We start from the raw sequence: 15,549 nt of genomic DNA, 5'->3' as shown, positions 1-15,549 counted from the left end.
AGAATCAAGGGAAGCAGAAGAGAACAAATTGTGCCCTGCACTTCAGGGAACTAGTAAAATAATAATAATAATAATAATAATAATAATAATAATAATAATAATAATAATAATAATAATAACAATAATAATAATAATAATAATAGGGAAATTATAACCTGATAATGCTTTTAGCTGAAAGCTTTTATTTAAAGGTATAATTATTATACCAAATAAAGAAATAACAGGTGAATAACAAGCAACTACATTACATAATAAAAATGCATACAGTAAATCAGAATGCCCCCCAATTTTGTTTATGAAAAAATATATCCAATTTCATTTGATTTTGGACTAGCAGTATTGATGTTTTACAGAGACAGCATTTAATAATAATAATAATAATAATAATAATAATAATAATAATAATAATAATAATAAGTATGTATTAAAAAGGCAAACACATTTGAGGGTCCTCAAAATTCCTCCAACTAAGGTTTGAGCGTAGTGACCACAGGATATTGTCTTCACTTAGTTATTGGAGTTAAGTGTTGAAAGAGAGTGGTGTTTTCCAGCTGACATGCTGCAGTTCACAGGACCTGATCAAAGTTGCAGCAGATGGCTTTTCAGGCGAGCTTTGCCCCCATAGCGGTGGGATTTAGGATACTCTTTCTGTAAACAGGCCACACCCAGCCCCTAATAATATATACGGCAGTTAAGACTGAAACTGTTTCTCAAACTCACCTTCTGGTCAATCTTTACTTACAATCTCCAGTGACTTGTTTTCTTACAGTGCAGTTTAATCCACTTAATGTGATAACTGGTTTAAGACAATGCTTGATACACAATGCAATCTCTCTGAAACAACCCCCTGCCTCCACAGATATAAATGTGCCATATTTAACTGTTATTCTTGTAAGTAACCGCTGGATTTTGATGATCTCTAGGTAAAAGTGAGGCTCTCAATTACTGCTGACATTATAAGCCCATTCTAAAATTCCTGCTTACTGTCACATGATACACAGTGTATCATCAACCAGAATCAAGGGGAATGGCAGGATCACTTGATCCCACAGTATTTAACAAAACAAGAAGTCAAGAACAGAATTTCACCAATGACAGTAACACACACCCGTCAAACGATTATTATGAATGCTGGAATTACGTTCGGTTCAGGCAGATTATTTAGGCGATTCTTTAACAACAGGAGAATGCAAATTATAACTAGTTACTTTTTGAATATCGGTGATATTGCCATGGTACTGCACCTCAAAAGATGATATATGATCTGAATACCAGTTTGCGCGATTCAGGGAATTTTATTTATTTATGAATAACCAGCAAGTCACTTTCTGTACCAGTAATACAATCAGTGTCTGAATCAATATACACGATGAGTCTCCAATATACGTTTTGTGGTATGTTGTTATTAAATTAAATAATTACATTGGTAGATTTTTCAATTTTTGTGCTGTATGTGTTGCACTGAGAACCTGACAACTTTTCTGAAACAAAAACAGGATAAGAAACATACAATACAGTTTCAACTACTAACAGTGTGCATCTAAAAATGAATTATCCAACCAAAAATTAATTTCCCTTCCTTTGTTATAGACTTGAAACTTTTTTACAAATCTTGTTAACCCTTTAAGGACCAAGCATTTTTCAGTGGGGTGTATTTCACGCCTCCTATAAAAAGTCACAAAAAATTGATTTTTTTTTTTACATTAGCAACTTGGAATTGGTGTTCTTATTTTCAGAACAGTCTGGGTAAAGTATATAAACTACTTCACAAACCACAAAAACCTCTCTTTTTTTTCAACACTGTTTAGCTTTTTTATTATTATTATGTATTCCGTTTAGTGCCTTCAAGAGATAAAGGCACAAAACATTGTATTCTGTTACCTGAAGGACCATACAACACTCACTGAACATTTTGTTACATATATTTTGAAATATGGGCAAAATACAAGACAGTCTTTCACCAACCTTAGCCCTCCATAACTGGGCGGTGCTCGGCCAATTGTGCGCCGCCCCCTGGGAACCCCCGGTCACGGTCGGCAATGACATAGCCTGGATTCAAACCTGCTATCTGCAGGCTATAGGGCGCATCCTGCACTCCACGCGCATGCGTCACTCAGGAGCCCCAAAGATAATATCCTTAAGGAACAGAAAGACGACAAGCGTTGAATTGACAACAGAACTGGCAGAAGGCACAGGTGTCTTTGTCCATCCATCAACAGTCCACAGCACCTTTGACCATTGTTCTATAGTCCAATTTCTGTGTTCTTGTGTATATTTTAGCCTTTTAGTCTTGTTCCCCTTTCTTAACAGAGGTATTCTTACTGCAACACATCCTTTAAGTCCTTTCAAGACCTTCATACTGTTGATTTGATGGACAACGACACCGGTGCCTTCTGCCAGTTCTGTTGTCAATTCAACGCTTGTCTTCGTTCTGTGTGAGTGATGATATACTCTTCAAGTATTGCTCATCCTTTTTAGACAGCTTTTTGGGTCTTCCAGTCCTGGGTTTGTCAATGACAGGTGATCTTTCTGTCTACTTGTTGATTATGCATCGGATACCACACCTTGATACGAGCTATTTCACTCAATGTTTTTCCTTCTTTATGCAAGTCAAGGTTTTTATAATAGTAGAAACCATTAGTGGAGGCTTTTGAGTAAATTGTTGCATCAGAGTTGAACAATGAAACATGTCTTTTGCACAGCAGTGTGAATTCTGAAGGCAATTGGTTGCACCTGAGCTTATTTAGGAGTGTCATAGCAAAGGGGGTGAATACTTATCTAATGAAGACTTTTCAGGTTTTTTATTTTTAATTGATTTGTTTTTCCACCCCCACCATATATATTCATACACACACACTTAATTAATATTGCTTCGTTAGTTTATAGAAACTGTAGTCTGAAACCCTTATGATGCAAAATTAAATGTTCTGATAATCAAGTCCTTTGAGATTTGGTCTAGCTTTTCTAACCTGTTTTGAGGTCAAGTCTGGGCGGCTTTACAGTGACAAGGTATGGGAAAGGTTAAATCTTATCCGCATCAGAATTGTTGAGGTTTCAGCAAAGTTCCATCCCCACAACCTGTCGACCACAATTTGATGATTATTATTGATTATTTCACAGCCTTTCAGTCACTCTCTGGCACTGCAGCTGGGGTTGATAAACAGATAGGGGCTGTAGTCCAGCTAAAATAAGACTCCATCTTGATAATGGACTGAGATGAGATACTGTTATGTGATAAAGATAATTGATGGCTCGTCGTGAATGGGAAAGTAGCTCCCAGAATACCTGCTCTCACCAGTTCCTCTCTTACCACAGACATGGCCACTGGTTCTCTAGTATGATAAACAGCAGAGGCAGGCTGAACAGATCTCCGATCATTACCGTTAATTATTATAATTTTTTTTTTTACTAGGGGCTTGGTTGATTAATCAGCAACTGTCAACGTGTTTATCGGAAGACATGCTGCCTCCAATGTGTGGCGTTCATATGTACAGTACGGTTTCCATATTCCTATGTATTCTCTGTGGTATATAAGTGTTTGATAGTTGTATGTTTGGGTGTGTTTGCTTGCTGTAAGCTGTGGTGATTGCTGTCTACATGCTACATGCACCGTCTCCCAGGATACTATGGGAAATAAGATGCCTCGTCTTAAGTGGTTTTCCTGGCTGAATGATTTTTGATAAATACATTTATCAGTTTTGTAATTGTGGATGACCTGTAGGGCCATTACTGTTTTCCAGACCTCTTTTGTGGCTGTTACTTTATATCAGGCAATTGAATAAGGGAGTGCTGAGATCAACCCCAGTTTTACATTATTCTTTATTAAGAAATGGTAAAACATGATTGTGATTGTTTAGCACTATATTGGCAAATTATGTTTTCAGGCATCACTTTGTTTTTATGCAGTATAGTCACACTGGTTTGTAACTCAAAGGTATACCTTACCAAATGAGTTAGTGAGAAACAAACCTACAGGGCTTGTGACAGTCAAATAAAATACTTCTAAACAACAAAGCAGGATGTTGCCTTTAAGCAGGGCTTCAACTGGCCCACCGACAGTCAGTCATTATAAAAATGAACTAAAATAAATATGGAAAACAAAAAACAAAAACAGTAGCATCGTAAATCAATTTGTGATATAGATGTGTTATTTTTGTATCCAGCAAAGCAACACGCGTCTCACACCATCCCTTTCCAGTCACTAAACCACTCAGTGCGACTCACACAGCCAGTTCTATTGAGTTCCACTTTGCATACTCTGTGGGTGATTTTATTTTTTTACTCGTGTTGCTATTTAAAAAAAAAAAAAAAAATCTGTCTTATTTTGAAAGTGATATAACATAGCTAGCAAGAAGAGAAAACTTGATGGTGAAAATCATAGATTCAACAATAAGTGGACCAATAAATACTTATTTATTTTGCCAACTGTACCGAACGCAAAGCCAATGTGTTTATTGTGCAATGACTGTGTGTCAGTAGTTAAGGAATACAATGTGATTAAGGTGGCTCAAGGAAAGAAGTGCAATTTTTGTAAAATTCTGAAGTATAAATATCTAGTCGTTTTTCGTTTTGTATACTCACACTGACATCGGGTATTCAAATGTCAATTTTAATGTATGGACAGCAGAACATTTTTTTGTGCATTTATTTTTTCATTATACATTCATTTAAAAATATTGACTGCGAAATCTTTAATGTCATTATATCATACATGACCAATACGACAAGCACTTAATGGTGCTAAAATGTACAGTAATTTTATTTTCAAAAATACTGTATGTGTGCGCTGTCCTATAGACTTTATTCTTAATTCTAAACCTATACACACTGTACAATCGAGTATTTCTTTTTAAAGAAATGTCAGTTTAATGGGCATACATGAATGTAGATTTCTTTTCCTAATCCAATGTTTTTTGAGATTCATTAAAAAGTATACAATACAAAGGAGATTAACAGTTTGGACAGAAACATAAAATGTCATTATTTGGAAAATTAACCAAAACGTAGAAACATGATTACATAAATTTCCCACATGCTACTGTTATCCCTTTCCATGGGACTAATCTGTTTGTTTTTAACTTACTCACTCAAGTTTTCATTTTTGTGTCAGAGATGGAATAGAAACAAAGACAAGTTTATTTGTTTTAAGTGGCACACTCACATATTGTCTGATTTAGAGTTTTTTTGTGTGCATTTTTACACTTTTTTTCAGTCACTTACGGCCACATTGTCACAGAGTTCTCGCTCTCAGACTGTATAATACAGTATATAATAGTATATATTGTAGTATAACAGTTATACTATTAATATGTCACATACATTGTAAAATGTTTATAATCATACTCTGTTAAATGTTCACACTGTTCTATTATTAAAGTACTATTCATATGTTAAAATGTATATACTAACATTACGTGATATAATATTTATTATATTGCTTAAAAATGTGCAGAGTAAAATACTTCTGGCCTGCCTACTCCTAACTTTTTTTCCAATCTGGCTCCCTTAAAAAACTAGTTGAAGAGCCCTGCCTTAAAGCAGAACTTGGCCATATAGATTCCATGGACAGTATATGCATGATGATTTTTGCAGCTATCCCTGTACTGAGAATGCACTAATCTTAATATTTGCCTTATTATCTTAAAATAACTCCTTAATATAGACCATTTAAATATTAAAATATCTATCCAAACTCATTTCAAAAGTCAGTTTACATTGAATGTAGGCTATAGCAACAGTGCCAGTGTTTACTGTTTATGTAATTTCTGTATGCAACTCCCTATCTGAGTCATTGTTGTACTCGGTGTTTGGCATTCCACTCTTGCCCTGTGTTTTTGCCAGCCATCAAACCCCTGTTTTTGCCATCCTTTTATTGCTGTAATCTGTGTGGCTTGAATGGTAAATGATGTATACTGTAGCTGGGAGAGTGAGCTGGACAGTGAGAATAGCTGCAGTGCGTCTTGCTGAGCTTCTTGGTGACACAAGTTCACCCTGGGAAAAGTCTGGACAAGATCAGGTGCTAGCCGTGAGTGCTTCTTAATGAAGTGATGTTTTATTTAATGAAATACATTTCCTCAGCTGTCATGATGAGAACAGCTATAAATTAGAAACACCTTCATCTTTTGTTACCCTGTTTATTTTTATTTTTTATCTGTATAGTCATTTTTTTAATAATCTTCAACTAGGTCAGTATCTTAAATTTTGAATATGTGTGATAGAATTGCCATGAATGAATGTTTGAAGGGGTTTTTTTAGTAAGACCAAGCCCAATCTGTTGAAAACAGCAAACATATATTGCAAACAGAAACAGATTTAGCAACAAAGGAGTCTGTAATAATAATAAGTCGTCACCATGTGATCCCAAATGTTCACACAGACACTTATTTCTACAATTACCCCTTCAGATTAAAGTTTTTGATCACTAAGAAATGTCTTCAAAGTGATATGGATTATGTTTGTGACTAGGTGTCATTGACTGGTGTATGAACAATCTTCAATGAAAACAACTTTCCTTAAGATGTGGATGTGAGTATTTTGAACACCAGAGAGCAGAAAATAAGCAGGACTGTTATTTAATAATTATCTTCAATTAATGTTGATCTGATACTAGCAGATGGTATAGTCATATGAGCAAAAGAGATATGATAACAAAAATGATCATTCGTACATACAGAAAATTACTGAGCTAGATGTTCAGATTAACTTGACTTTGCTTGAGCTGAATAAAAGCACATTAGCCCTGGTGCTTTAAGTAAAGCTGCTGTCTGTCACCTGTGATTTCACATAGCCCCTCAGCACCGTTGCCTATAGTGACTGCTGGAGGAAGGAGTAGAAGTGGAGTATCTACAATTTGCCCCTCAGCATTTGCATCTCAAAATGTGGAGTTGTTATAAAGTACATTGTTATAAGTACACTGATTTTTTTTTGTCTTGTATTTAGTATCCAGAAACCCCAGACCTTACATAAAAACGTGGTCAAATAAAAAAACTATTGAAATGAAATTGGCTGTTGATCACCTTAAACAGCCATCATCATAAACCTCATGGCTTGTCCACGACACTCAGGTTCTGTTATCCAACAATATCTTCCGCTACTAGCATACAGAAAGTATCAGAAGCTAACCTTCTGAAATACTTTCACGCTGCCGTATTGTGGTCATATGACCTGTCTGGTTTCCGGATTATAAAGATCAAACACTGTGACATAATGATCCCCTTTGTGGCAGTAATTTTACAAACCTGCCACCACAGCACTTGTCTAAACCTTGTGTCTCTGAGACCATTTGACTGCCTCCCTAAAGCTCACAAAGACATCAGTGTTATATTCAAACAATTAAGCATGTAAGTACCTTCCTAATCAAAATAAAAAGCTTTCTTATTATAAACCCCCCCCCCCCCCCCCCCCACAGAATGAAGGAGGGAGTGCACACTCTGTCACAATGCATAACAAGATTTGGCCTCCAGCAAGAAAAAATTCTTATGTATAATATCACATCTTTCACTGGCTGATTATGAGGCTACTGTAAGCCCTCCCCTCCTGAAGTGAAATAATTCAATAGAGTGCCATAATAGGGATAGCCACACCAGTAATTGGAAACACGGAGCACAGTGTCTCTATTTATAGAATATAATAAGCAGGAGGCCTCTAGTGATCTGTCCTGAGCGCAGGGAAAGCTATTGGGAGCAAGCGACAGATAGCTTGAAGGAGATTGCTGGAGACTGATGAAAATGTTAATTATTACTGGTACCTGTGTACACAAACACGTGTCAATAGCTGAACATGCATAACCCAAAGTTTAAGGTATAGGTATAAAAAAAAACTTTATTTGTATTATTTTTTTAAACGTACCCCATTGAAAGTGGGGTTTTTTTGGAATCATATTCCAAGTTTTTTACTCGTCTGTAATACAGTATTCATTAAACTCCAGGAAGCAAACTGGCAACTTAAAACCAATACGCTCTTGCACAGTTTTATTTGTGAAAGGCTGATGTTGGGAGAGTGAGGAATTCATACTTTAATTAAAAAAAGCCCTATTTTGCATTATTTCTAATGCACCCTGCTTCCTTTTTTATAGGATTATATGTTATTGATTATGAAGTCAGGAAATGCTTAGCTAAGAATGCATTTCCTATTTGTAAAGTCCCATACCCAGCAATAGACCATATTTTTGTATTTTCTTGGGGAGTTTTGTAGCAGACACTATGACCGCTAATATGAGATTTTATCAAGATTTTAACAGAAAGTGCAATTGTAATCAAACAAATGCGCACACGAAAAAAAATAAAAATAGTACAGTGCCTGAGTAAAAAGATTTAAAGGGCCAGGTGGTCGACGGGATATTTAACATGGGTCGGACCCTATAGTGTTAATTTCAGTGTTTTAAATCATTTCATTTTTTAAAATAAGGTGATTTAATCACAATATATAGTTAACTTACCTGAATACAATGTCTATTAAAAATCTTAAAATATGAGAACCCACTGAGATGTAGGATCTTCTTCACAGTTGTGTTTTCATAACAAAGTCGCGTTGAACATAGGTTATTTTCTGTAATTGCACTTAAAATCAAAGCATGTAGTCTATGTACAATACTATGCACAGTCATGCAAAGCATCTTCTAGACAACAAAGAATGTTATTTTCTGATTAGTATTTTGATTCGATTCTCCATTATTTATTCAGTTAAATCATGAAACTCCATATCTATTGTCTTTAAGGAAAAGGTATATTCCAAATATGAGCTGTTATACACATTCTTAAGCAATATCAACAATTTACAGTGACGTAGCTCCTTTCACAGCCATGATTAATTGCTGCTGATCACGTTTTTAAGATAACCTAACTTGTATTTGTCTCAAGTTAGGCAAAATTTCAACAAATTAAGACAGTTTGTGAGTTTGTGTTCAATGAAAATCCATCTATACTAAACTAGATGACACATCAGCTCTTGTATTTTAACCATTATCTGAAAGAAGAAACACATGGGGCACTACACCTTTAAACTCACCAGGTGTGCAAGTCTTCATATCTCCCGCAGTATTGGTAAACAGGCCTTTGTTATAAAAAGTAATACTTGGATGGCCGCATCTGTCAGTTAATTTAGTATGACTGTGTAGGATTCAGAAAAGAAGGTGTTTTATTTGCAAGCTTGTTGTCTTCTGTAGGAAGTGGAAGTGAATCGCAGTGAGGGTATCTCAGCAGGGAAGCTCTTTACAAATGAGAGGCAGATATTGACTTACAGCCAGCGTGCAGTTTTAGTGATAAATGTATTTTAATATACTGCCGCTCAAGGTCACTTCATGCTTCCAGCATGTGCCAGGCATCAAAAAAAAAATCCAGAGAAGAGAGTTTTTTTATTATTTTTTATTTTGTATATATAAATTCTTAACAGAGGGAAGCTTACCATTGCTCTGTTTATCTAAAAATGTGGTTAATCCCAGTTGTTTTTTTGTGCCTGTCAATAGGCGTTTAAGCTGAGATTGCTTTTTTGTCGATTTACAACATGTCTATTATTCTTTTGACTGGAAATCAAGTGAGAGATCTGGTAGACTTTGGCATTTATTCAACAGGATCCTGGTACCCATATTCCTGTTGTGTTATTTCATGGTTTAATTGTTTGCTAATTGATTCCAAAGTCCACAAGCTAACATTTCAAAATTACAGTACCTGCAGCAATAAATCTGTTGGTATTTAAAAATGAATGTGGTTATTGTTAGTCTCGTCCCGTGACGAGCATGTGTGGCATGTTGTGGTACGTGGAAGTTAATTGTTCTGTCCATGCCCGTGGTGAAAATTGGCTTATTACGTTAACTAATCATGTACTGATATTGTACTTTTCACTAGAGAGTACTGTCACAAACTTTGCAAGATAGGCTGACAGAATAATTGAAGGTATATTGATATTTTAAAGATAGAATGAGATAAAAACAGTGTTATTTTCTGTCTTGTTGACAGGCTTGTTTCATTGTCATAAACAAATTACCCTTATAGGGTTTAATCAGCATTCCCGCTAAGGCTAAAATGCACACATTTTTCGCAAACAACATTTGCACTCAGTTTACTAACTTTAGCAAGTTATTATGATAAATATCAACCTTTAATCGAGACTCCAGCCTCTCGAGGTAAACCTGTCATTTTGAGAGCATTCTTATAAAGCATTAACATAAGCATATTTGCATCTATCTTGCAGTTGATTCTCTGATTTCCCTCTGTATAAATGCACCAGTTTGCTATCTTATTCTTGGTCAATGAAAGGTATACATTATCCTAAAGGTGGGGGTGGGGGGTTCTGTTCTAATACATTCTTATGAGATATGTGCATATATCTGAGATTTGCTCATTTTGTGTTATAAAGTAAACCTTTAGCTGCATTAGTACAGTGGTTGCCGAGGTGAGTCTGGATTCTGAATAGTATTTATGCTGGTAGATTTAATAGGCCTCTGTGAGTTCTGGCCCTCAGCTCACATCATAATGCAATTTGTGTTATATTGGTTAATAAAATGAGTGTCGCTAAGTTATACACACAGAGGCAGAATTATGTGCCTTATTTTTGTTGCAATGTTGTGATCTGTGGTCTGTTTTAAGTATCAATCAAATATAAAAAGCTCCACTGAAGTACATTAATGGAATGTGAAGAGAACCATTGATCTTAGTATATAGTAAATTAGTAACCAAATGTTCAAAAAATAACTCCTTTTGTGAGGTATTTCTTTGGGAGTTTGAACCAAATGTTATATTGGTGACTGCATTGCATTGGGCATGTGGCAGTGTGGTTCTTAAACTGTCTGAAAGCTCACTAATTGTATGTGTCTTCTCTCTTGTTAACATGAATATACCCGTGTTGCATTCTCCATAAAAAAAAGGTAATGTTTTCCTAATTGTGTCCTTAGTAGGTCCACGTGAGTACTTACAGTGTAGAAGCACACTGTTGATTAACTGAACTAACACCCTTTCATTCCTCCTTACAGACGATCCATGGTCATAAGGGACCCATAACGGCAGTGTCATTTGCTACAGATGGGCGCTACCTAGCTACATATTCAAATGCAGACAGTCATATTTCCTTCTGGCAGGTAAGAAGTTAACTATACACACACACACACACACACACACACACACACACACACACACACAGATGAACCCACTTTATATCATGATTGCCTTGCAGGCATTATTTGTGATATAAAGCAGGTCATGATATAAACCGGGTTTCACGTTTGCCTATGACAGCACATTACAATTGCAAGAAAAAAATTAAGAAAACTAACGGTGAATTAAAGAGTCTTAATACTGTACATTTAGTCGTTCTTTACATTTAAACAAACGCATATAGTTCACTTCAGGACAAATATGTTTTGTATCATTAACTGGAACGAAACAGTTTGTGTCATTGACATTGAATTGTCGACTGATGAGAGCTTATCAAGTAGGCTGCGCAAAATGTCAGTTTATCAAGCGAGATGTTTATTAGTTGTTAGTTGCGTTGGAAATTAATTCTATCCTGTGGTTACTTAGTAAAGCTCAGCCACTCAGGGTCATTCCACGCCAACGAGAAAAGGAACATTTTGTTGCCCGTCGTGTCAGATTTTCCTAGAAAAATTTACCTGGGGGTTTTCTGACAGGCTGAGTTCAGAAATGATAGCCATTATTTATTTATTTTTTGAATTTCCCCTTCGACCTGTGAAAAGGTCAACCTAAAGTGAGAAAGGGACCTTGACCAGAAAAAGCACCCTGGGCGCAATTTAGATGCTACCAGAAAAAACTACTAGGAGCACCCTACTCACTTCTGGCAAATTGCCAGACGAGGGGTAACTGACAAGTTTTATTCGAACTTCAGCCTAACCCTTTATCCTGTAGGGGATGTGGGTCCTAAAATGTAAGTATTGCTGTAAGACCCTTAGGTACCAGTCTTCCAAATTCTGTGAAAAACATTTGGTTTCAAGTCCCACCACTGGTCATTAAACCCCCTTTAAATTTGAATTTTTGCTATTTGTACCAAGTTTAGGTCATAATAATTTGCGTGGTGGGACTCCAGAAAATCACCCAAACATATGTTTGGATTGATGAGATCTACAAGCATCAAGTAAAATATTATGGTATCTGGGATTTTGGATTTTTTGCAGATTTTAGGGTGCTATTTTTTTCTGAAAAGCCCTATTCATTACAAGTAGAACGAGGTGCTACACATAATGGTAGCATCTAAGTTGCACCCAGGGTGCTTTTTCTGGTCAAGGTCCCTTTCTCACTTTAGGTTGACCTTTGCAAGGTCACAGGTCGAAGGGGAAAATTAAAAAAAAATAATGCCTATCATTTCTGAACACAGAGTGTCTGAAAACCCCCAGGTGAATTTTTCTAGGAAAATCTGAGACGGACGGGAGACGGCACTGGTTGAGTTGGTTTGGAGTGACCCCTCAGCATTTGACAGGCTGCACAAAACATGACAATATGCAGGTTTGTGAGATGATATTAAGAGAGGTAATTTCTCAAAGAACCTGTGGTGCATGGCGAGTGGTTTTTGAAAAATCATGATAATAAATATATTAAGCGAGGTGATATAAAACAGGTTCATCTGTATATATATTATTATATACATTATTATTATTATTATTATTATTTATTTCTTAGCAGACGCCCTTATCCGGGGCGACTTACAATTGTTGCAAGATATCACATTATTTTTACATACAATTACCCATTTATACAGTTGGGTTTTTACTGGAGCAATATAGGTAAAGTACATTGCTCAAGGGTACAGCAGCAGTGTCCCCCACCTGGGATTGAACCAATGACCCTCCGGTCAGGAGTCAAGAGCCCAAACCACTACTCCATACTGCTGTCCTCTTTAACATAAAGTTTCCGTCGGTCCTGTGCGTCAACCTGATATTTATAAGAGTGAACGACAGCAAAATGCTTTCGAGAACTAGGAATTATTGAACGCTTTCTTACAGTCAAGTCGAAACTAACGACAGCCTTGGCAGACTATATTTTTTTAAAGACATATTTTATTACTACACTTGCTCTGTTACACAGTTTGACATACCCACTATTAAGCCTATTTTGAAAGAAAAAAATAAATAAATCTGTAGCTTTATATGAAGGAAAATATTTAATGTAAATATATACTCACACAAGAACATATTCTCTGTCATAATCATTTTGAAACAGCGCTGTGAAGCGGAGAGCAACTGAGAGACTGAGAATAGACAGTTATTTTATTATTATTATTTCTTTGCCGTGATCCGTGGCTGACAGCGGTCCTTTTCTTTTTATTTCTTTTACCTGTCTTCACAAGAAACAGTTTGGATGAATACTGCCTGTCTGAGCCTGTTCATTTTCATGGAGCGTTACAATATACACCAGTGCTGCTGATGCAGTCCGTGGGAAATATGGGTTTGCTTGGTATTGCAAAAAACACTGATCGAACCTCAGTTTTTTTTCTTTTTTTTTCACGCACCACAAAATGATCCACTTTGTGTACAGTGTGCAATACGGTGTGAAACTTTCACTGATTCATAAACATAAACTCACCCTGATTGATTCCCTGCTTTAAGCAGGGCTTAATAATAATAATAATAATAATAATAATAATAATAATAATAATAATAATAATAATAATAATAATAGTTGAGAATAATAATAGTTCAAAATTATTATTATTATTATTATTATTACTAGAATTACAGTATTATTCAACATCCTGCTACAGTGCTTTTTATTTATTTATTTATTTTTGGTCCTGCATTTAAGAATGGAAATCTTATGTGTGCGTATGGAAATGTGTTTACCATCGTTGCCAAACAAATTGAAAATGCAAAGTATTTATTTAAAAAATACTTTTTTTTTTTTTTTTTTTCTAATTTATAACATGTCCTGAATTTTTGACAGACATGACAGGGGCATCGGAATCAGTTTTTGTAAACTGCCCGTGACTGGCAGCTGCAGACTCGGGTTTCGGTAGTAAGCTACTGTCGGTGGATTCTGTTTTTCTTTTTGAAACAGCTATTGACGGCAACCAGGGAACATTAATAATGCTGATGATGTCATCAAAAAGAGGCAGGTTTTCATTCTTGAACGACTGTATACCCATTCATAAAATGCTTTGTGACAGCAGGAAAAGAAGAACACGCCCACTGCTTGTCTTTGGCAGAAATACTGTAAATAGTAAGGCAGGGCGTTCAGTGCAGTTTTGTTGATAAACTTAAATAATGTTATTAAATATGCATGTAACAAAAATGTAATTATTGAATCTATTATCCAGTATTTATATCAATGTATATAATGAGGAATGGAATCAATTGAAAAATCGATTTTTGATTTAGTCCTAGCAGACCTAGTGTGTGCACGCTGATGGGATAAAATGAAATCTTGGTAACCCATTGTATTGCAGTGACATAGTCTAAAAACTGCAAGCAGTCGCAGTGTAATTCAGAAAGTATCTCCACACAAAGACACAGTGCACTAACATATACTAATTGCAGCAATCAATGCAATTGATATTTTTGACTACTGTAGATCTTCTTTAGAAAAAAAAGAATGTCTAAAATCATTCAGGCTCATCTGATAAATACATTTGGTTCTCAAGGGTGATGTGATCAGTGTCACAACGGCTGTGGACTTCATTAATAGCAAATGCCCATTCACAGCTGGGAGCTTTTCCTTGTGGATCTCATTGCAGAATGTTGTGGATTAAAACCCTAGCTTTTGTTCCTAAATAGCATGGACACTCCCAGTACTGATCAATACTTAAATTCCGCAAAGTCTTGGGCAGCGTGGTTCATCGCTCCATATTGTACTGAAGCCATTGAAACTGACCATTAATAACAGTATGTGCCCTTTCTGTCTTCAGCTGTCCCAGAAAGTGAAAATTATCACTTTAGGCAAATGGTAGATTTATATAAGAGCACCTGGTACAGCTACAGAGTCTTTATGATAAAAGAAAGGGTCACCCGTTCTGTTTTTAAGATGGATAACATAATACATTTCTTATGGGAATGTAGTAAAGCTAAAATGCTATTTATAAAATATACACTCTTTTTTTCTTTACATGACTCCTTTCCAGTGACCTTAAGATGGAGTGATATCTCCTCCTCCTGCATTGTATCCTGCACTCTTAATGCAGGAAAATCAGTAACATTAGTCATCTTAAAAGGGTTATTACTCAAGATGATTTAAATATTTAAATTGTGAAAATGTCAGCCACACTGGCACACTCCCTGCTAGAGATGCTGTGATTTACAGTCTCTGACACTTTTGCCGCTGAGCCAGCCTACAAAAGGTAATAGCAACTACTGCATGTTTTAACACTGCAACAAATGCAGGCATTGTATTATTAATTACAATATTTACTGTTTTTTCCTCTTATGATTATATGATCTAAGTGCAGTTTAGTGCAATTATATATATATATATATATATATATATATATATAGTAACACAGTGGGGGAGGGGGTTAATCCTTCCTCGCTTCGGTCACTCAAGCGTATCAAGAGAAAAAAAGGTACTGTGTGTAGTTTTTGTTGTGTTTGTTTTAACAGGAAAACAGTTTAGCTGT

General features: G+C 35.8%; 1 protein-coding gene across 4 annotated transcripts in view; it reads left to right on the top strand.

Moving 5' to 3' along the window:
* LOC117421231 (WD repeat-containing protein 7-like) overlaps positions 1–15,549 on the top strand; it is a 217,864-nt gene that overhangs the window by 197,165 nt on the left and 5,150 nt on the right. For all 4 annotated transcript variants that reach the window (XM_059024567.1, XM_059024573.1, XM_059024571.1 and 1 more), the window contains one exon: positions 10,967–11,071. In XM_059024567.1, coding sequence (XP_058880550.1) covers positions 10,967–11,071 — 105 coding nt within the window. The remainder of the gene's footprint in view (positions 1–10,966; positions 11,072–15,549) is intronic.

This window comes from Acipenser ruthenus, chromosome 1 (assembly GCF_902713425.1).
Source record: "Acipenser ruthenus chromosome 1, fAciRut3.2 maternal haplotype, whole genome shotgun sequence".
NCBI lineage: Eukaryota > Metazoa > Chordata > Actinopteri > Acipenseriformes > Acipenseridae > Acipenser > Acipenser ruthenus.
The sequence above is the reverse complement of the archived record's forward strand: the minus strand, read 5'-3'. Positions and strand labels throughout refer to the sequence as shown.